The 23,214-nt window shown below is 38.7% G+C and overlaps 3 protein-coding genes across 8 annotated transcripts; all 3 read right to left on the bottom strand.

Moving 5' to 3' along the window:
* Positions 1–880: 880 nt before the first annotated feature.
* LOC103963924 (xanthine dehydrogenase 1-like) lies at positions 881–23,035 on the bottom strand. 6 transcript variants are annotated; one of them, XM_048588833.1, is made up of 15 exons: positions 22,805–23,035; positions 22,364–22,436; positions 21,154–21,583; positions 18,200–20,662; positions 9,508–9,703; positions 8,405–8,504; positions 8,199–8,307; positions 5,453–6,955; positions 4,782–5,024; positions 4,511–4,621; positions 4,076–4,237; positions 3,294–3,428; positions 2,570–2,806; positions 1,700–1,873; positions 881–1,327 (listed from the first exon to the last, which is right to left on the bottom strand). In XM_048588833.1, the coding sequence occupies exons 5-15, from the start codon at positions 9,644–9,646 to the stop codon at positions 1,085–1,087; spliced, it is 3,156 nt and encodes a 1,051-aa protein (XP_048444790.1). In that variant the 5' UTR covers positions 9,647–9,703; positions 18,200–20,662; positions 21,154–21,583; positions 22,364–22,436; positions 22,805–23,035; the 3' UTR covers positions 881–1,084. The 6 variants fall into 6 exon arrangements, with proteins under 6 accessions (XP_048444790.1, XP_048444788.1, XP_048444789.1 ...); XM_048588831.1 differs by having other exon boundaries at positions 9,508–9,657; positions 18,200–21,583; XM_048588832.1 differs by lacking the exon at positions 22,364–22,436 and having other exon boundaries at positions 18,200–21,583.
* On the bottom strand, positions 18,380–19,613 carry LOC125479488 (pentatricopeptide repeat-containing protein At5g14770, mitochondrial-like). The gene is made up of 3 exons (XM_048588848.1): positions 19,209–19,613; positions 19,127–19,131; positions 18,380–19,025 (listed from the first exon to the last, which is right to left on the bottom strand). Exons 1-3 carry the CDS (start codon positions 19,611–19,613, stop codon positions 18,380–18,382), a joined length of 1,056 nt encoding a protein of 351 aa, XP_048444805.1.
* Positions 19,617–21,258, bottom strand: LOC125479487 (pentatricopeptide repeat-containing protein At5g14770, mitochondrial-like). Its single transcript, XM_048588847.1, has 2 exons — positions 20,047–21,258; positions 19,617–19,967 (listed from the first exon to the last, which is right to left on the bottom strand). The coding sequence occupies exons 1-2, from the start codon at positions 21,256–21,258 to the stop codon at positions 19,617–19,619; spliced, it is 1,563 nt and encodes a 520-aa protein (XP_048444804.1).
* Positions 23,036–23,214: the final 179 nt, after the last annotated feature.

Here is a 23,214-nt window from a genome sequence, read left to right as displayed (position 1 = left end):
CAATTCCACATGCATGTATGTACTGAAAAGAAATTAGTTTGCTCCAAAATATCATGTGATAGTTAATTTTCTCTATTATTTTATAACAAACGATGTTAGCAAAGAAGAGAATCAAACTCAAAACTACTCAATAAATTCTCTTAGATTATTTCACATGGCGAGCTTTCTGAGGCTTCTTCCGGGGCAGGGGCAATCTTGTTAAGGACAAGAGGGGGAACGCACACACCCCCCCCCCCCTTTCTCTTTTTTTCCCGTTCAAGTGTTTGTTTGGGAGAAAAGTCATCTGAGGGTCTGTTTAAATCGCAATATGCTTCTGTTGCTCGATATATCGAATTTTTTGGCACTCACACGCTGTATATGGAATTCCACAAGACCTGCATCTGCTAATGCTTAGTTATGCGTCCATCTAACTAACTTTCTAGCTTTGCTCCTGCTGACAAAGGGTACCAATGTTCTACATCTTTTAGTACACCACTGCAGTTATATTCTCTAAACTTTTTAACTTTTGATATTTACTTTTTGAATTCAAGTTTATGGGTTAACTAACATTGTTTTACATTTGTATCATAACAACTGCTATGTGCAAAATTTGGGCCACAGAAATCAACAAAATAAAAGTGGGCCTTAAGTAACATACCAAGATAAGCTAGTTTTTGTTTTTGTTGGGCAGAAGATAAGGTAGCTGTCTATAATATCACATTGTTCGTTTATATATTAATAAATGAATGTATGTCCAATGCCTACATGCTCATTGGAAAATGTCATGCATGATAAATGATATGAGTAGATTACAAAAGGGAGCTGTTATAGCACAAACATAACGCTTAATTGTAATTTCAGTAAGCTAATCAAAGAAGAATCAACGGCATAAACAACGGAATAAGTGCAGAAGCGGAAATCATTACCCATTTGAATATCATCTCCTTAAAAATTCTGTATGAGTACACATCTCATGTACACCAAAAATAATTACAATTTACATGCATTTGTTGTAATTGGCTAAAAACATGAGAGAGATTGAACAGTTTAGCACAAGTCCAATACCAGTCGTATAGACGAAATACAGGAAAGCAGAAATTAGCAATCAAACGCTAAGCTTGGCGCCAAAATCTGTGCTTACAAATGGTTCAATAATTTCGTCTAAGCAGGCCATCCGTATCCGTTCAGGTGTCGCGGGATTATCAAGTGGAAACCACTCATTAGACCCTACTTCTTCTCTTGCAGCTATTATGGCATCTTTGATGGCGAAGAAGACGGCTGATGCCAAGAAAAATGGTGGCTCACCAACAGCTTTAGATGAGTGGATGGCCTTCACATTTGGATGGCCCTGTCAATTAGTAAGGGAAACAACAAACAAGTCAGCAGAAAGAATCATTAACGTACGCTGGGTGGCCAAGTAAACTCGATCTCGATAAATACAATTGTTAGCAAAGAATTAAAGCTTTTCCAAACAGAAGCTAACTATCCTATCCAATTAACTGACTCAAAAGGAAACCTTTCCTCTACCCAACTAACCATTTTCATAGTTTTTTTATCACTGCATCCCAAAAACACGAAGCACAAAACCCAAGCTACTTGCTAATGATAACCCAAGGACATTCATTGACATCTAGAACCTCACCTGTAATACTCATAGACAAATTACATTCCAGAGTAACCTTTAATTGGATAACACGCTCTTCTAAAGTAATCAGCATACCTTCAGAAGTGAAACGCTGAATTTGAAGGGGACATCATTAATGGAAGGAATCTTATAATTTCCTGGCCCAGACATGTAGAGGCAACCGGGTGAGATCCATTTATGAGCAGGATCGCCCCACTTTAGTTCTTCTAGAGCTACCCATCCCAAACCTTGTAAAAATGCTCCTTCAATCTGCATAAGAAACATAATATTTATTGCGGTCGAATTGAAATAAATCACCAAGTTCAACCACCCCCTCCCCCATTTCATAAACGACACTAAAAAAACAGCAAGATTGGAAGTCTGGAACTAGATCGGGATCCAGGAGTTTGTTAGCATCTGCATTAATTTAGATGACTGAAGTAACAGATCACAAATACACTGAATAGTTTACCACATAAAATGGAAATGTTCTCTTTCTAGGCAAGTGCTTATATTGTATGAAACGTAGGCCATAGAGCAGACTAATTATTTCCTCGTCTCTTGCCAGATAAATGGTTATGTTGTCATACCGTGAATCTGGACTACACATTCTAACAAGAATCAATATCTCTTTCACTCTAACGTATTCGTATTTATGTGTCTATGCATATCTATATTTATGCAACATTTCTATATTTATGCAACATTTAGCATCAGTTCTAGCCCGATTTATTCCTATTGAAAGAAACCATACCCAACAAGGGATTACTAAACATAACTTAAGAATACCAGATGCAGTTCTGTTTATGAAATATAGCCTGTTGCAAGTTTGCAACATAGAGATCCCTAAAAAATGGGCTTCAGTAAGCATTGTTTGAGATAGTGCTAAACTTTCCATATCTTAAGGATCTTTACTGATAAATTACATAATGATACTAAAAAGAAAAATGGAGAAAGAAAAAACACCTGCCCAACATCAATTGCGGGGTTGAGAGAGTAACCAAGATCCAAGAATACGTTAGCCGCTCTAGTGTGAAAATCTCCCGTCAATGTATCAATTTCAACCTCAGCAAAAGCAGCCCCATATGTGAAGTAGTTGAATGGGTTCCCTTTACCAGTTGTCCAATCAAAGACATTTTCCGGTGTAATGTAAAACCCATGAGCAGAAAGATCTATCCGTTCCACATAGCATGCACTTGCCAGCTAACAATAATTATGAAACATGAAGCTAACATAAGTTTTGTACCATTAGAAATTCTCAGTGCAAAATGCTCACATAAGAGTCCATGTATGGTTTAAGGTTCAGGATTCAGGGGAGGAAAATGTTTGCAGAAGTTTGTGACTGATATAATATTATAGATCACCCTGTGGTATAAGCAATTAATAACACATGCAACAAAAACTTTATCTTGGAACATTTAAATCTTACTGACCATCATTTTCAGTTTGTTTTTGGATATATAATTGATGGCCTAACAATTTTATTGATTTACTTCTAATCATGCACAATGTTTTTCTCCTCTTTTTGCGTTGGGATTATAATTAACTTCTTTGTTTTGGAACGCTCCTGGTGAGTAAATGCCAAAGCATCCTAAATGCTAGTCATTTGTAGAACGAAGGAAATAAACTTGTACCAAAGACACGATTACCAAATTATGGAAGTCTTTAGAAACAATGGCAGAAAGAGTACCTCAGCAAAAGAGCTGAAATTTTTCTGTGAAGCAATAGGCTTCATACATGCCTTGATTTTCTCACATGCATCTAGAACTGCAGCTCCATATATGTCAGAACTCGCAGAAGCTGATGTTGGCGATGCATTAGGAACCTAGTTTATTAATCCAACAAAATACGAGCATGGGGATCATCAGCTTTGTAGGGCATATAGAAAAAATAAAACAGCAGAAATGGAAGGGAATCTAAACCAGTTATTCACACCTATTAATTTTTTAAAATATTTATTTCAAAAGCTATCCAATCATAAGTGATACAGAGAATTACAGGCTCTAATTCGTACACACATTCTTGTAAATTTTACTATTATCAAACACATTTCAACATTAGCTGCAGAAACAGCACTCCAGCAACTTCCTTGATATAATAAACTTGTGCAGAACGTGGAATCCTACATAGGGAGTTATAAGCCTTACTACATATTAATCTATGAAGTCCTGACGCTCTCAATCCGTTGCAATTGGTTGAATTGGATGGTCTAATTCTAACAAAGCTTAAGAATCCCTTTAGGACAATCACAGGTATCCTAAAGACCCATAAAACAGCAGAAACGGGAACAGCCCCTTGCCCTTTAGGCAGCAATAAGAGATCCAAATTGTGCACAAGATTTCCATCCCATATGACATATATAATAAATTGATACATCTATTACATTATCTTTAGCTTGGATGAATAAACAAGGTGCAAAATCTAACCGCCAAACCAAAGTTCCCAATAAGGAAATGAAACACTGTCAATTACCTTGTCAGTACTTGTCTCCGAAATAAAGACAGAACTGAGAGGGATATTGAAGGCGGAAGCAGCGACCTGAGCAACTTTTGTATGTAAACCTTGCCCCATCTCTACACCTCCCTGTGTGACTAAAACAGTTCCGTCTGTGTAGACATGAACAAGAGCACCTGCCTAAGAGTCATTTAAGAACGCCTAATCAGGATTCTAATAGCATATAGAAATGAAAATCAATTATAGACAAAAGATTGGATAGGGTGTTGGGTTTCTACCCACGCATCCCGGGTTCGAAACTCCTCCCTTCCCTTAATTATTGTAATATTTTCAAACCCTCCCCACTCCCCTTATAAAATTGTTCTAAAAAAAAAACAGTAAAAAATCTTTTTGTCCAACCTCTATTTTTCTAACAGTTCTATAGCGAAAAAAACATGGTTTATGAAAACTTACCTGGTTCATAAGCTTTAATGTAAAGGCTATGCCAAATTTTGTTGGAACCATGGCAATACCACGCTTCCGCCACCGATTTTGAATATTAAATTGGTCAACTTCAAAGCGAGCCTTTGAAAATTCACAAGATGACTTCAGTTGATTCCAGAGCGGACCCAATGTACCACACAAGAAAAAATCCTACATAGCCTTGGATTCATGCAAGAGAGAGAGAGAGAGAGAGAGAGAGAGAGAGAGAGAGAGAGAGAGAGAGAGATTTTAACCATCATACCTGACCTACACAAGTGACAAATTCTGAAGCAAATAGTTCCTCGTCTTCAACAACTGGTCCAATGTTATTATCAGCTGGAACATCCTTTGCTAAATATATGCCTGCAAACCCAGGTGATAACTTTGCTCCAGAATCATCGATTGAATGTATACGAGCATGAGGCTTTCTGCTGAGTATTAAAGCAGCGTGTAAACCATTAGGAGGCAATGGTGTGTCATCGGCATATTCCGCCTCTCCTGTAACCTGGTAGAAATTATGGTATCAATACCAACACCATACTGCTACTCTCTACAAGAAAAAAGGGGTGTGATATCCACACATCTTTTTTTACTTCTCCCACACCTGTTTAGTTTTCTACCGTCAAATCGGATGAATTGAAGAAGATCAACGGACATAAATTAATAAGGGGTGTGTGAGAAGTAAAAAGGGGTGTGTGGATAGCACACCCCAGAAAAATTCATGCACCGTACACAAATTTATACTGACTTCCAAATAAAAAGGACCTTCACGCCATGTAATTTCACATTAGCAATACATAAAATAATTGCGCCGTCCAACTCTCAAATGTTAATTACAAACTTTGGTAGTATAGGCCCAAAACAATACAAATTTGAATAATTGGCATATCAGAAAAAATAAAAAACAATTTGCCAGTATATCCAAGAATATACCTGAAGTCTTGCTGATAAATGAACCTCGGGAGACCCAACAGCTGTCCCACGTTTTATAACTTCATAATCTTGAGCTCCTATAACAGGTGACCGGTGAAATGATTGTACAGCAGAAAGATGAGATAATGGTACACTCTCATTGATGCAATGCTTCCCTTCCATTTGTTGAGAAACCCAAAGAAAAAATTTGAAGAAAAAGCTAACACTCAATGACTTACGAAACTCGACCATTCCACCAGGAGCATCATCCTTGAGCAATACATCTTCTTGCAGGACTTTCAAGGCACCCTGCAACATCTCCTGGTTCCAACTCTTTCCAATGAGAAAATTTTTCGTTCTCGTTGCAGAAAGAGAGAGTGGAGCGACTCCACCATAAGCAATGGATGCATCAGACACAACCCAGCCACCTCTGTCCTCAAGATGGACACGGATCCCAGCGTTCACAATTGCAATATCATCGTCCCTTCTGTGAGCTTGCTTATACTCCTTCACATACTCGAAGGACCTAGTCCAAGGTAAAAATACAGAGAGTAAAATTTCACCTCCAGCCAAATCCACCTTTCGGTAACCCAAGAAAAAGTTTTCTGCCAGGGTTGTTCTAATATTCCCTTTGCAATCAATAATCTGAAATTTCGCTCTAGAGGCCATCCAAAGAGGATTCAAGTCTGATATTGGACTGGCTGTACAGATATTTCCACCCACAGATGCAACATTTCTTATTTGCACCCCAGCAAACCATTTTAATTGTTCAACGAGGGCCTTACAAGCAGAAGTTTCATGAGCTGTGCGTTCTGTTATGACCGTTCTTAAAACTTTAAGTAGTTCAGAAAGTCTTACTGCTGAACCTATCTCTATGCCATCATCCTTCACGGTCAATTTACTGAGTTCAGGTACATGCGTAACAAAAATCAAAACCTTATATTGAATTTTCTTCAACCTCGTTTCAATTCCCACCTCAGTATTGCCTACCAATAATTTTGCATCAGGGTATTTTTCCTTCAATTCTAGCACTTGTTGAAGCCTCAATGGTCGGAACCACTTTAATCCACCAAAACCAGTCAAACTTAAATATGTCGATTTTCTCAATAATAACTCAGGAGGAAAAATAAACTCCTTGTCTGTGTATGTGCTTCCATCAATTTCACTGTACGAGACTGGTGCATACCTCTTCCTATGAGTACCACTTTCATGAGTGATGCATGAACTTTCACTTTCCAATCCACATGAACAGGGCTTTCCAGTTGAAGGGCACACAAACTCACCTCCTTCAGAGCTTAGTGCAGATGTATTAATGTATGGCGTATCATTCGTTTTGGAAAATACACGAAAAGCATCAACAATAGGTCTGTAACCTGTGCATCTACATAAATTTCCCGCAAGACATTCTTCAATCTGCTCCTCACTAGGTGGTTTCTGACTTGACCTTAACAAGGCATAGATGGACATAATAAAACCGGGGGTGCAAAATCCACATTGTGAACCATGAGATCGTGCCAATGATTCCTAGATAACATGAAAGAAAATAGGCATAGGTTAGAATCTCATTTAGGCAGGTTACGTACTTTAATGGAGGTGCCATACTCCAGACTCCCCTGCCCGAGACCCTCCCTAATCTCAAAAAAGCAATTCAGCATAACACAGTTGTCAGATAAAACGTATGGTGTTTTGACGATTGAGAAATCATCTATTTCGCCAGAGAAATAGTGACTAAATCAGAAAAAGTCTGGAGCATGAATGGCAATCAACTTATCGATCTTGTGGTATATATCAGTATACAGGATGAATTCCTATCTTACGCAACACAATTACGGTTAGGAATTCTTAAAGCACATATTGATACTGCTTAGGCTGAGGTGGTCTTCAGTGTTTGTATTTTTTCTGTTCTGTCAAAATTTCAAAACTGTATGGAACTCAACTTTACAACTTTTGTGAAACTGTACACGATCGTGAGTGCGACCTAAGTGATTTTAAGGCTTCAAACACCTTCCCTGAGTTGTTGATTATAGAATATGCTAAGTGATGTAAGCCTACAACTGCCCTCACCCAATTGGGGATTACAAAATATGCACCTTAAGTTTCCTTTTTCTCCCTCCAATTTCTTTTGCACGCTTCCAATCAAAATCCTTCCTATTCATGGCTGATTACTGAAATAATCCCCAGCAAAAGTACTTCAGAGTTGTTCACCAAAACAAAGTCCACCATGCAGGGGAATGGATGAAGAAATAAATGGCAGAACTTAAAAAATGCAGGCCAACAGGGGAATGTATTTTTACAGCAACTCAGTTGTGGCATGCACCTTCGAGCTACTGAGTATCCCATCTATGGGGGTTGTGTGTTAGGGGCTGGGTGTTTAGTAGGTTTTAGAGTGACCTGGAGGGATCTAGACTTAGCAGCAGCTAGGAATTTGATTTTCTACAAAATAAGAAAGAATCGAAATCAAAACCCCAGATTAAATGTCGTTGTTTGACCTTAGTGAAACAAATCACGTGCCCACAAGGCTTAATCCTCTTCGCAATTTAACTAAACAGAGGAATACCTCAGGTACTCCTCCAGGGTCCCCTTGATTTCATGTTGCAGATCGATGGTACACAGTAAGAGATAGCCTTTCTCTACCTAAACCACTCATGCCTCATGTATGAAACAAAAGATCCTACAGGCTAAACTAGGTAATGTATGCAGTATCATTCTGATTAACTTAAAAGTAATAACGGAGACAGGGAGCAAAAAGAAAGGAAGCATATGTTACTTGAATTGGGTGCAAGCCCTGCTTGTGGCTCCCTAGTCCTTCTACAGTAATTACGTGCATCCCTTCTACAGAATACAAAGGAGCCAAGCATGCATTGACAGCATAGTGGCTGCAAAAAGATTTTACAAGAGAAAATAAACAAAATATTTTCAGTTTGATCTGAATGTATGTGAGCGAATGTATATTTAAGAGAAAGGGAGACTCACAAACTTTTCTTCAGTTCTTTGTTGTAATGCGAAACCATAACAGTCCAAGCACCACAACCACCTTCACCACAGCCAAGCTTTGTCCCCGTCAAACCTATATCTGTATTGCCAAACAGGCAATCGAACCTAATTTGGTGTTTTCTGACATAAAGAACCAAAATGGACAACAAAATCTGGAAGAAATCAGAAATTAAGAATGTAAGAGATGCTATGCAGCGCAAAAAAAATAGACCATTCTGACATTTATTAACAGCAATCAGCTCCGTAGTTCAAGAATACTCTTCTTTCTTGTATAAAAGAAACTACAACACAAGGGACTAGGCAATCCCTAAACCATGCCCGAGTTCCCAACTAAAGAACGACAAAGCAGAAGACACAAAATGAAAACAAAACAAAAGAACAAACTAATACACAACATTAAACATGATCAAATGAAGTCCATAACAATGTCCAGAAACAAAGTATGTACTACAAACGGTCTGCATGCATCATCCCACCTAGCAGCCTAAAAATTTCCTATTACTCTCCATCCAAACAACCCAAAATATCTCCAAGATAGTCCATCTTCAATGCATCATTCCCCCTTCCTCCCTTGGATAAAACTTAGGCTTCTCACAAAGTAATGCATTAAAAGATTCCAGGGTTGCCCAAACTCAACTCCCTAATCATCCACAAACAGTAGGCATCAGGATCAACGGAGCATTAAGCAATCTAAATATTCTGCATCCATTGACCTTCCAAACTGCGCGAGAGGGGCGAAAACAGAACTGGACTAGTCTGCCAGAAGAACCATCCATTGATTTCCACGAATACTCATCCATCACTGATCTCCAATACCAAAGTGATTGAAGCTTCTTAAGAAAAACCAAAATCTCAAGACAAAGGAAAGGACCAAAGACAACCAAAGACACAAACACAAGTAGGAATACAAGAACTATGGCATCTTGTAACAACAACAACAAAACAAACTAAACAGATTACAAGACCAAACTAATCTGAACTTTTTCTCTTCCCGCTTTTCCTGGCAATCAAACAAACAACACTGGGAAAACCAAGTTGCAATTACAATTAAAATGATAAAAAGAAATGATCAAAAATCATACCTCTGAGATACTCGAGAAGGGTCAAATGGGCCAACCCTTCAGGCAAAACTCTAAGAACTCCATTGACATACAGTATGGCCTCTTTTGAGTCCTCCCCCAGTTGTTCCAGCTCCTTCTCTTCCTTCCTCAACGATCCCATAATTTTGTTTTCTGTGTTTTTTCAATTCCTCAGAACCCAATTAACTTCAATCTATGTCTTTGTATGTGAGAGACAGAGACAGAGACAGGAATCAAATATCCATGTTCAGATTCTTACAAGAAAGTAAATAAGATAAGAATTACACCGCACGCAAGCAGTATGCTGGTGTGTGCTTCAATTTCTGCAAATTTTTTTTTTCAATACATAATTTTATTAGATTAGATGTTAAATTAGTCACCGACGAAGTTAGAATCCACACGAACTTAACATTTTTCCACTATTACTTATTACTGCAATTTTCTTCTCACTCCCTCTTTTATTTTTTCTTTTTTATTGGGATAAAAATAGAATAACATTTAGTCAAAAAGCATGATTTTGACAAAAAAAAGATTAATGCACAAGTACACACTTAAGTAACTCAATCTTGAAAGAAAAGTACAAAAAACAGAAGTAGGATCTATCAAGTTTCTAAAAAAAAGTTTTTTTAAAGTATAGTAATCAGTACTTATTTAATTCATTTAATAAAATTTTCAAAAAGTATATTCCCACATATTTTATAAAATTACAATCATTGCTCCTACATTATTCTATTTGACAATTATTATATCTCATTAAATACCATATTATTTTTAATCATTTAATATATTCACAACAATTTATATAAAAGTTTACCAAATCCTTAGACACTATTACCAAACACTCAACAGTTTATTTCACAGCACGGCAAAAACAATTTTTTTTTAAAGCACAGCAGTACTCAACTAGCACGTAGTCAATTTGGATTTCAGATGATTTTAATAGGTTTTTTTGAAGTGACAAATTTCAAAAAAAATTAATAGATTTTACAATTTTCTATGAATTTTGATAGATGTATATACATTTATATGAATTTGTAAAGACTTCTCTCATAAATTTCTTAGGATTTAGTTGACTTCTAAACTATAAAATAAATTTCTTTCCAAATACACAATTTGAAAGGAACATATCAGCATATATATGTATATATAAGAAAATACAAATTCAAATATGCCTTTCCCTTTCTCATTTGAATCCCAATATGTGCCGTGACGATGAGAAATCGAGGAGCTAATAACCTGAAGTGAAAAATCAAATAATGCAAAAAAAATCCAACCAAACGCAGTCGAACAGTAGGAAAAACCTTATGAGTAGCCATAAAAAAAATATCTTTTTGTCAAGAATTATAACCTTAATTCCTTTGTTGACTGGCATGTATATTGTATCAAGAATGTATCATTTGATCTATCGAAGCAATCAATGAAATTCTTATTTCTTTCGGGCAAATGGCAAGTGATCACTATTGGTCGAGCATGGGAGAATTGGACTGGAAGAAGATGGGAGACAAAAGTGACGGTTGAGAAGTCGAGAATGAGGAGAGAGGGTTAGAAGAACATAAGCTTGATTTGAAACCTTAGGGGGTGAGGTGAGATTCATTTTTCTCTTGGTTATATATATTTGTGCTCACAAATCCAACAAAATCCACAACTTAATGAAATACTGTCAAATTTTTTTATTTATTTAATACACCTAGATTTATAATCACTCTTGAAATATCCATTAAAATCTCAGTTAACTACTCATAGATTTGGATGTATTTTTAAAATCCTCTTAAACCTATTTTGACTACACCATAATTTCAAAATCTATTAAAATCTTATAAAATCCTAATTTAATTACACCCCCCCCCTATTTTTTTCTATTTATAACATATAACATATTTTTTTCTTATCTTTTGATAAATTATCCACAAGAGTTCTAAAAAATACAGAAGTAGAGAAGTAAGGGAAACTTCCTTAATTGATTTCTTCTTTTATCTTTATATAGAGGTTTTCATCTGACATCTTATGAAAAACTAGCACACCAAAATTATAAAAAGCAAACTTGTAGTAGGCCTAATTTACTGATAGGGAGAGAGGGGTCGGCGGCATAGAGAGAAGAGAGGGATATGTATTTGTGAGGTGTGTGTTATATCATCATATTGTGCCTTTATTTATGGTAGTAAGGAAGGTTAAATCATTACCCTAATATGATTACTTTAGGACTGCAACACTCTCCCTTGAGTGTAAATGCTCAAACAAAACATCACATCAGGTCTTTAGCAACGGATAAATACGAGTCTCAAATTAAAGAAAGTATGCATTTGCAGTAAAACTCACAAAACCTCGCTATGGTACAACCTAAGATAGGCACAAAACTCAAAGACTAAGGAGAAAAGTGAGAAGTATGCATAATATCTAAAACAAACATCATACGGGACGAAAAGAGTGAACTCAACAGAGTATGATCATCTCAGGATGGGTGCTTCATCAAAACCTCATTAGGTAGCAAAAATCCAGTGGGAAAAATGCTCCTAATAGTAGGAAAAATAGTACATTAACATCAAGTAAGTATGCTTCGGGATACTCCTCCTGAGTTAAACATAACTTCCAAATAAGAGAACTACAAGCAATTCAACTCAAATAATTTACGCATGCCGATTCCTTGGAAGAACTTCTGAAAAGTAGGCTTGGGCAATGATTTGGTGAAGAGATCGGCCATGTTGTCCTAGGAACGGATTTGCTTGGCTTTAATGTTCTGATGTTGTTGTTGTTGGGGTAAAAGAACTTCGGCGCAATGTGCTAAGTGTTGTATCCTTTCTTTAGTTGCTTGTACTAGTGCTTCAAATATGTTCCATGACTGCTCTTAATCAAAAGCACTCACGCGAGGCTTCATGCAAAAGCGAGAATCTCAACATGGTTCGAAGAAATCACAACTAGCGTTTGCTTGGAAAACCTCCAAGATATTGGAATGTCCCTAACAGTAAAGACACGTTTGAGAACATGCCCTATGTGGGTTAGACAGATAACCAGCATCTTCATAACCAACGAGGTGAGAATCAAGGGTGTAGAACAAGCCCAAATCTATCGTACCCTTGACATAGTAGAAAATGTCTTTAACACCATTCCAATGTCTACGTGTAGGCGCATTGTTGTATCTAGCCAAAAAATTATCAGCGAATGAGATGTTGGGTCTAGTGCATTGAGCCAAGTACAACAAAGCACCAATTGCACTTAGGTATGGAACTTCAGGCTCCAAAATCTCTTCCTTCATCCTCCTTAGGGTGGAAGGGATCTCATTTAACATCTAGAGTCCGAATGACCATAGGAGTACTCGAAGGCTTCGCTTTATCCTCATTAAAATGTCGTAGCACCTTCTAGGTGTAGTTCAATGGATGTACCAGGATTCCATCTGAACAGTGCTCGATCTCCAGGTTGAGACAATATCAAGTTTTCCCAAGATCCTTCATCTCAAATTCCGATTTTAAGTGAACGACAATTTCCTCAAGCTCTGCAGAAGTTCCAATGAGGTTTATGTCGTCGATAGAAACTGCAACAATCGCAAATCCAAAATGTGACTTCTTGATGAACACGCATGGGCATAGTTCATTGTTCACATAACCCTGACTTGTCAAATATTTACTCAGATGATTATACCATATCCGCCCGGATTGTTTCAATCCGTAAAGTGATCTCCCCAACCTAATCGAGAGGGTGTTCCGTGGTCTAAAACTATTTGAACCAGTTAATGGAAGTCCTTCTGAAACTTTCATGTAGATTTCCATATCTAGATTCCCATAGAGATACATGGTTCCCACGTCCATAAGCTTCATATTCAGTTTTTCGAAAACTACCAAACTGATAAGGTAGCGGAATGTTTATGACGTCTATTACGGGGGAATACATCTCCTTGTAATCAATCCCAGGACGTTAAGAGAAGTCTTGTGCTACGAGACGTGCTTTGTATCTCACTATTTCATTCTTCTTATTATGCTTCCTTAAAAAAACCCATTTGTAGCTCACGAGCTTTACATGTAGTGGAGTAGGAGTTACGGGCCCAGACACCTTAGGTTTCGCAAGTGAATAAAGTTTGACCTAGAATGCTTGTTTCCAGTTTGACCAATCGATTCTATGTTGACATTCATCAACAGAATGTGGTTGAATGTTATCGCTAAGCATGATGTCAATAGCTACTATATACAAAAATGTATAATCGACGATCATCTCATTCTGATTCCAAATCTTATCTAATATTGTGTAATGGACCAAAATCTCGTGATTCTCGGGATGTCGGTTTGTCTCGTCTAAGACTTCACCGTAATCTAGAATAACCTCATGCATTGGAACAGATGAGTAAGTGATGGTTGGATTTAGACTAGGTTCACTAGTTTGTGCCGTTTTCCTCTTTCGAGGTTGTGAATTCTTTTGAACAAGAGGATCTGCCACGCTTCAAGATAGGAGCAAATGATTGGCTAGCCGCTAGTGTACCGAGCAATGTGGGAGGTGCGGCCGCCCCTCCTTTGGGGACGGTTCATCCTTTTAGGGTGAGGTTACGGCGTACATTAAGTACGTCGATCCTTGCATGTGCGTTTGCAGCGGGTATATGTGATCTCGTCACCTTTGCTAGATCAGTAAAAGCATACAACATGGCTTTGAGCAACACTATGAAGATCTAGAATACGAAGCGCTTCAGTTTCAGACTGGGCAGTTCGGGGATCTAAATGAGACAAAGTGGGAGTCGTCCACGACAATTCACAATGTTTTACAAGAACGTTAATGATCTTATCTCCCCTAACGACGGAAAGACTATCTTATCGAGGTGACAATCCACACACCCAAACACACATAAATGCAAGACGTGAGGCTTGTATCTAGTAACCAACTGTAACAATGAATGAGGTTGGGCAACGGTAGGCCTCAAGCGGACCAACATAGCTGCGTGCAATATTGCATAGTCTTAGGCAGCTATTCTTTGAACGCTTCTGCCTAGCCGTTTTGGGTATGAACATAGAGTACATGATGTTCAACTTCAATCCCAACTAACATGTAATAATCGTCAAAAGTGTGACGTAAACTCTCCAGCATTATCTAGTTGAGTATTCTTGATCGAATAATCAGGGTGGTGAACCCTAAGCTTAATGATTTGAGCTAAGAGTTTCGCAAATGCAGTATTGCATGTGGACGATAAGCAGACATGTGACCAATGCGTCAATGCATCAATCAACACCATGAAGTATCTAAATGGTCTGCATGTTGATTAGATAGGTCTACAAATGTCCCCTTGAATCCTCTAAAGGAACTTAGGGGTGTCATGAATAATCTTTGTAGCTAAGGATTGAATATTCAACTTCCCTAATAATCATGTTTTGCATGGCAGATGGTCGAGATAAGATGTTAGGTGATGCATGTGTGATACTTTGAGGATACGCCACATCATATCTCATCCGAGATGTCCCATTTAGTCATGCCAAAGCAGGAGAGTGCTATGGAACCCAAGCATAGGGCCGGCCACGTGGTGGGTCTCCACGGAACGAATGGTCGTGATGTACAAACAACTTGAGAGAAGTTCCAGCTTCTCATGAATACACTTCTGGCCATATTCGTAAAAAATGATACAAAGAAATTCATAACCATTCTCTTCAGTGGTTTCAACATGATATTGATTATCTCAAATATCTCCAAAACTCAGTAACATTCTTCTGAAACAGGGAGAATAAAGTGCATGTTTAATGGTTAATTCAGTACCATTGAACAACATTATAGGGGTCTTGTCATATCCTTCTATCAAGCTAGAAGAGCTTAAGAGGGTTGTCAGATGTGCATTTCTAGGTACAAAGTTAGTAAAATAGTGTTGCTCACGCAAGATGGTGTGCGTGGTAGCACTATTAGCTAGACAACTAACTTCCCCACTAATCATGCCTAGAAATAAATTAATTGAATCGGTCACATGCATAAATATAATTCCATTCATTCAATTAATTAATCAAGACTATAATATCCATAATTCAAAATAAATCAAAACCAAACAAATTATTCCAAAGACTTGGAAAAATTATCCGAAAAATTAAACCATAAACCTAGAAAAATAGGGGGTTCGACCACACCTGGCGGGTTTGGCCACTAGGGGTGAAAACACCCTAACATGTCTAGAAAAATAAAACTTTATTCTTCCATGGAAGCGAATGCCTATTGTCGGGATTTTCCACGTGTAGGGATTTTCTACATCTGCAAAGTTAGATTCACGATAAGAATGATACTTGGCAATAGCCTTGGGGGTAGCTCGGTATACGTGTAACCAATGGTCTTTTGATCCACAGTGGTAGCACATGTCCAATTCAGTAGAAGCCAATTGAACGGTAGTTTTTCCCTTGTTCTTGAAATTTAGGACCTTAGGGCCAAGGGTTTGGCGTTTCTGGATCAAATTTCCTCCCTTGGCAGGGCCTCTGCTCTATTAACCTTAGGCCCGTGGCTGGGGCTACCACCCATTTTCACAACCATGACGAGGTTTCTATCAGTTATGGCTGCTAGAATTAGTAGCATGTGCTTCAGGCAGACCGTTCGAGCCAGTGGGTCGAGCTTGGTGGTTCTTCATCAAAAGTTGGTTCTGTTTTTCAGCCAGAAGTAAAACAGATATCAAATTCGAAAATTTGGTAAACTTTTGTGAACTTTATTGTTGTTGCAGGACAATATTGGTGGCATTGAATGTCAAATAGATCTTCTCCAGGAGATCCTATTTGGTTAAGTTCTCTTTACACAACTTAAGCAATGATCAGATTCTACAAACTTCAGAGTTGTATTCATTCACAGTTGAAAGTCTTAGAAGTGAAGATGTTGCTATTCATGTCTTACTTCAAGCAAATAAATGTCTTTCTGGTGATCAAAACGATCGGCCAGAGTGAGCCAAAGGGTACGTGGGTCCTCCTTAGTGAGGTACTCGGTCTGTAGTACATCATGGATGTGTTTTCGGATGAAGATCATAGCAGTAGCTTTCTGAGATTCGTCGACCAGGTCGTCTCTAGGTTCTTTAATAGTAGCTCAAAGACTCTTTGTAGTAAGATGAAGCTTCACGTCTTGAACCCACTTTAGGTAGTTTCTTCGAGATACTTCCAAAGAGGTGAAATCGAGCTTGTTCAAGTTCGACATGTCCCTAAAACAGAGAGTACAACAAAAACGTGGTTAGTCATATGGAAAGCCATAGACATACAATGCAGAACATTCGGGTTCTATAGGCATGTCTATGTTTAATTTAAACATGAAAGCTACGGGTTTCATGAGGTAAGTTTTGAATGAAAACTTCGGGTTTCAAAGGCGCTAAATTCGAAACTACATGTTCAATTTAGTTATGAACTTCCGGTTCATATATAAGGGTACCTGTAAGAACATAGAATACAATATACAACTAAGTGTAATGAATTTGGGGATTACTTCAGGAACCTAAGTGTGAGTGCATCGGAACTACAAAAGATAGTCAACGGTTCAATGAAAAGAAATAATTTATTGAACCATTAATTGCCAAAAAGTGAACTTCAAGCCAATAATTTTGGATGTCTTGTTAGATTAATGGATTGCTTGTCACTTTAATTAATTTAATAGATCATAACCATCCGGGTTTGATCGTTGTAGCAAAATAATGACACTCAGGACACATTAGCTTGAATTTTTTGCTTCGAGCCAAGCGACAATAAAATTAGAGCTTCATAAGTGTTAACCAATAACGTCCCAAAAATTATAGGTTTATGGTTATGAAGCGACGATGCCAAAAACATGGCATTAGGGTCAAAAAAAATGCAGCCTAGCTGGTGGGCTGGTTGCCATGTACTGGACAAGGCTCTGCGGGTGCTGCAGGCCTATTTGGGCCACAGGGAAGGACTACAAGCAACCCAATCATGGCTGCAGGCCACAGGCCGGGATCTGAGACAAGTCCAGCAGCAAGAGTTGCTGGTTTTTGGGATAAAAGGGCGCAGGGAGCACAAGCCCAGCACGGAGGCTGGCCTGGATGGGTGCGCGCGAAGCTCAGCTGAGAATTGGCTTCAATTTTTTGGCCGGTTCTAGGCAAGCCGCACCACAAGGGCTGGCTTTTTAGTTGTGGGCCAAGGCACTAGCTAGCCCAACAATTGCTGGCGTGGGTTGGTGTGCTACTAAGCTCAGCCAAGGCTGGCTTTGTATGTGGGCTGTGGCGTGGCGAGCCTAGCAGCCAAGGGAGCTGCTGCAGGCAAGTGGAGACGAAGGGAATAAGCCCAGCAGAGCTTCAGGCTTTGCTGGAGTGAGCTAGGGCTGTAGGCCCTTTTCAAAACCCTAACCAAGTCGAATGCATGGCTGTCCTATGTGCACAGCAAGCCCACAGGGCTGCTGCAGGGTGGTCCAAACGTCGTCCAGGCACGGCGTGGCTACAGGCCAGCCAGCGTTTGTCGGTACCAGTGGCAGCACGACGGGAAGTCACGGCTCAACTGCAAAATTTCCAGATTTTTTTTTTTTTTTTTGAATTTTAGGGTTAAAAAATCCTAATTGCTTCAAATTAATTTCGACGCTTTGACTCACAAATTCCACATAGCATAATTGTGTATTGCATGAACAAGTACAAATGTTGACAAAATATATGAAAAACATATGCAATATATATAAATGGAAGGAAAATATAAATATAAGGGGTTCATGCTTCATGGGGAGTGTTTTCATGCTTCAAAGTCGTTTCAAATATCTTAATTTATTTTAAAAGAACCTGATTGGTGGAAAACAATTGAGCCTTTGATTTTGTAGAAGAGCCTCCTCCATGAACCTTTAGTTCCTTAGCTTCTGGCAAGACCGTGCTGAGAACATGTTGTAGACCTAATTTATTGAACTGTATTAAGGGCAAGGAGGGAGGGGGCCGACGACATAGAGAGAGGATGATGCAGTGTCATTATTTTACTCCCATCATTTCTTGGTCATATGACTTTTTCTTATACAGTTCCTTCAATAGCCTCTGAGCATCAGCCTTCTTTCCTGGTCGAGCAAAGGTAGAACTGATGCATAGAAGGGTACTTTCACATCGAACATACCCTTTGTCTTTCATATCAGTTAATAATCTTTTTGCCTCAACCCGATATGACTTTTTCAAACTTCTCTCCAGCTCTGGCTGCTTTGATAGCCAACACCAGCCGCAAATTAGTATGTTGTAAGTTGAAGAGTTAGGAGAGGTCCCCCCTGTCTGCATCTCATTCATAAGCTCCCTAGCTTGGCTCATCTTTCCCGCCTGAGAAAAATCACTAATAAGGATATTGTAGGTGCTAGTTTTGGGAACAAAACCCTTGCTTACCATTTCACAATAAAGTCTTATAGCTTCCTTTTTATTTCCCTTCTTACCACGACTAGAAACCAAACTATCATACGTAGAAGCATTAGGAACAAAACCTCTGTTCTTCATTTGACCAAATAACTCCTCTGCATTTGTCATCAGACTAGCACTTGAATGTCCACCTAAAAGAAGATTGTACGCTTCAATATTTGGAGAAACACCCTCAGCCAACATTTGCGAGTAAGTAGCAAAAGCCCTTTTCATATGGTTGCTTCCACAATATCCACATATAAAGGCATTGGAAGTAGCAATCTGCTAAAAATCCTCCTCCAATCATCTCTTTCAACACTAAAGTGGCTTTCATGGCCATACCTAGCCTACACAAGACAGTGATGAGATTATTATAAACATCTCGATTGAGGTTAAGCCCCATACATACAAGCTTATGATGCACCTGCAAAATTGAATCAGCTCTTCTACTCTTTGAAGACGCATCAAGCAGAATTCTATGAATAAATAAGGTAGGGAGAGAACCAACAGCCAGCATTCCATTCAAGGCATCTATGGTTTTTTCAATCTCATTTGCATCGCAAAGTCCTTGGATCAGAATGTTACAAGTGTTTGAGTTTGGAATTAACCCTTGACACTTCATCTCATGCCAGAGTTCAAAAGCATTTTCAGCGTCACCCTCTCTGCAGAATGCATTAATCATGGTATTGTATGTGGCATAGTCAGGAGCCAAACCCAACTTTTTCATTCCAGTACAAACAGATATTGCTTCATACTTCCCAAGCCTCAATAGACCATTCATTAAGACATTGTATGCAACAACATCGAACCCTATATTTTTCTCCGTCATCTCTTAGGCCAAGTTCAGGGCAACTGACTCCTGTCGCTCTTTAAAGTAACCATCCATTAGAGATGTGTAGTTAACGCGATCAAGAAACAAACCCCCAGAAGTCATATCCATAATTAATCCTTCAGCTTCCTCCTTCCTTCTGCGCCTTTTCATGTTGTTCAAAAAAGTATCAAGTACGAAATTGTTACCCTCCACTCCTCCCATGTTCATTTCATTGTAAAGATCAAGAGCGAGCTCTTGTTTACCTGCCTTAAAGCACCCATCAATTCGTGTTGCATACACAAAAGCATTTGGCAGGATATTCTTTTGCACCATCTCCCTTAATAAACTCATGGCCTCACCAAGCTTTCCTTCCTTCACGAAGCCATTTATCATTGAAGAATAAGTAATAATATTTGGGAGAATGTGGCGCTTCTCCATTTCTTTTAAGTACAGATTCTGCATCATTCATGTCTCCTAAATTGTAAAGTCCATGTATGAACGCAGAGTGGGTGATAAAGTTTGGAACAAGGCCAAGCTTTGAAATTGTTCGAAACAGGTCTTTAACATCATCAGATTTCCCAACCTTAAAGAGCCCAACAATTAAAGCAGTACAGATTACGAAATCAAAAACCAGGCCACGAACAACCATTTGGCTTTGAAGGGCAAGAGCTTCCATGGAAGAGCCTGCCTTAAACAAGAAATCCACAAGGGTAGTATAGGAGATATGATTAGGATCCACACCCGTTTCCTCCATCTCCCTTAAAAGTACTTTGGCTTCTGATAGCCTCCCATACTTGCAAAGGCCATTTATAATGGAGCTATAAGCAAGTACATCCAGATAAATGCCATTCATAACCATTTCCTCAGACAAAGACAGAGCTTCTTCAAGTCCTTGCCGCTTACTATAAGAACTAATAAGTGTGCTGTGTGTCATAAGGTTTGGTTTCAAATTCTTATCTTCAGTCTGATTGTGGCCATCGTCTCTTTCATCATTAAGGCATTCTTCATTTGTCTGAGATCTCAACATTGTATCTATAAGACTCTTGGCCCTTGCAAAATCACCCGTGCTGCAAAACCCATGAATCAGAGTATTATAAGTAATAATATCAGGAGACAGACTCTCCCCACCCATTCTGTCCATCAATTCAAGTGCCTGACTAACTTGTCCAGCTTTGCAATGTCCAGCAATCAAGGTGTTAAAACCTACAACATCCTGTGGAATTCCACCATCCACCAAATTATCCATAACCCGTGCTGCGTACTCTACCAACCCAATTTGACAAAACCCTTTAACTAGTGTATTGCAAGTATACGAATCGATTGGTATATCCCTCTTCACCATTTGAGTCAAAAGCCCAAAAGCCTGATAAGCCAATCCTTGTTTACAGAAACCACATATGACAGTATTATAGGAAACAGTATCAATTTCACCAGTTCTCAGGAAATCTAGTGCAAAACTCAAGTGTCCCACTTTGCAGAAAGAATGAATCAATATGTTGCGGGTGAAAACATTGGGCATAACCCCACAAGAAAGCATCTCAGAGTAAAGAAGGGATACTTGAGAAACCCAACCTGAGGCATTGAATTGGTAAAGAAGTTGATTCCAAAGCGTCCAATCAGGAACAAGGCCGTGTTCGCACAGAACGGAAGGCACCAGAAGCATTGGAAAATCTGCCACATGTCAAGTAAAGGTGTACGAGTATGCAGAAGAATGATGCGTAGAGGTGGGTCTTGGATGGAGGGATGGCAGAACTGTAGCTTTGAAAATGGGAAGGAGCAGACATTGGTGGATTTTGAATGGTCATGGGAATTGAACGATCCAGTTTGGCTGATGAGAAACTCAAAGGTGGAGCAATATGAAAGGGTTTGAGCTTCCTGAAGAAAATCACCACCCAAATAATACAGAAGTAACCCCAATTTTTTCTAGCTTAGTGGGACTTCACATGATCCTGAACAACAGGCAAGCCTCCTATCGTTTTCCCAAAATCCTACAAAAAAAAAAAAAAGAGAATAAAACTAATTCACGATTATATAGTGTATAATAATCAATTGAATAAGTCTTCAAACAACATGATAGCAAGTTAATGAGGATTTGATATAACCAGTTTGCATAAGGAAAGACAAGAAACCCATTAATTAAATGCCGCAAAAGTGTGTGCACATATATTACACACACACACACAATGGTAATGTGTTGAAATATACAATGGACATGATCACAAATCCCTTGGGCACCAATTCCATCAGTAAATGCATTGCAAAAAATATAAAATGGACATAATCACAAATCTTTTGAAACTCAAGCTGCAAAAGCATTATATATGCTGAGAATTTCTGAACAAATAAAAAAGAAACCAGCAATAAGAAGAGCCTAGCTCAGAAATAGTACAATATCTTACAAGCCTCTTCTCCGAGGGGATCCCGTTAAACGGAGTCCCTTCTAACAAGAGGCTTATAAGGCACACTAAATTCCTTGTATATGTATTATAAAATCACTTCAACCCTCAGTATTGAAAATATGTAAAATTAATAACAAGTCTAATTGTAAATTGTAATCTGTACATATATAAGGAATACATGTATCACACAATCGCTTCAACCCTACACGGGTATATTTCTTTGAACGATTCATAGCACTTGCATCAAAATTAACTTATCATAATTTCAAAACAAAAAAATTAATTCCATAATATCAATTCTAATTATATTAGTAAGTTGGGATTTGAAACATTTCACTGCAGAATAGTGGTGAAGGAGAGTTATAATACCTTTTTCATCCACCATTTCACCTCTACGCCTACGATGTATTTTACCCTTTTCTCTAAATTGAAAGCCGCAATCCTAGTCCAAATAAAAAACCAATGTCTCATAAGTTCCCTCTCCTACATTTTCAAAGCAATCAATCGCATAAAAAACACAAACAGGGCTCGTTTGGTACACATGATTGGAAAGGACTGGAGATGATTATCAAAGAGGATTGGAATGGATTTGAGAGAAATGGAGAGCTAGATCCTGTCCTTCTCCAATGCTTCATGAGTTTGGTGTTGCATTGGATAAGCAAATTGGACAACAGTTTTAAAAATGCTATTGAGTTTGGTTTCATGAAAATCCAAAGGCTAAAGCCAAGCTCATTAGTTCCCCAATCAATCAGTAAGTAATATATATATACACACACACACACACAGAGGATCAAAAAATAGATAATTTACCTTCTGGTTGGGCTGCAGTCGTGGAGGCTGGTGGTGGCGGAGGGGAGGAGAGAGAGAGAGAGGGTGCGAGAGGAAGCAGAGATAGGGACGGACCGGGGGAGGGATAAGATTCAGGAGGTTGACCGACACGACTGTTGAGGCGTCGCCGTCGTCGAACGGGAATCAGGTCGCCGCGGGTTCAATTTGGGTGGCGATAGAGGAAAACTCCGCTTTCCCGGTTTCAATATACACTGCGTTCGTCTCTTTCCCACCTCACTGACATGACTTGGCAAATTTTATATGTGCCAAAACTCAGCGGATGGTACTGTTCATTAACAGTGCCCACCCGGTTTTGTCCCTCTATTGCTGAGCAATTTTCAACGTTGCCCACGCGTCCTCCATTGTCTTCCACGCGTCGATCATCCTGGATA

The sequence above is a fragment of a genome, unplaced genomic scaffold (assembly GCF_019419815.1).
Source record: "Pyrus x bretschneideri cultivar Hongxiangsu unplaced genomic scaffold, Pyrus_bretschneideri_v1 Contig29, whole genome shotgun sequence".
Lineage (NCBI taxonomy): Eukaryota > Viridiplantae > Streptophyta > Magnoliopsida > Rosales > Rosaceae > Pyrus > Pyrus x bretschneideri.
Note: the sequence above shows the minus strand (reverse complement) of the source record. Positions and strands in the feature narration are given on the sequence as shown.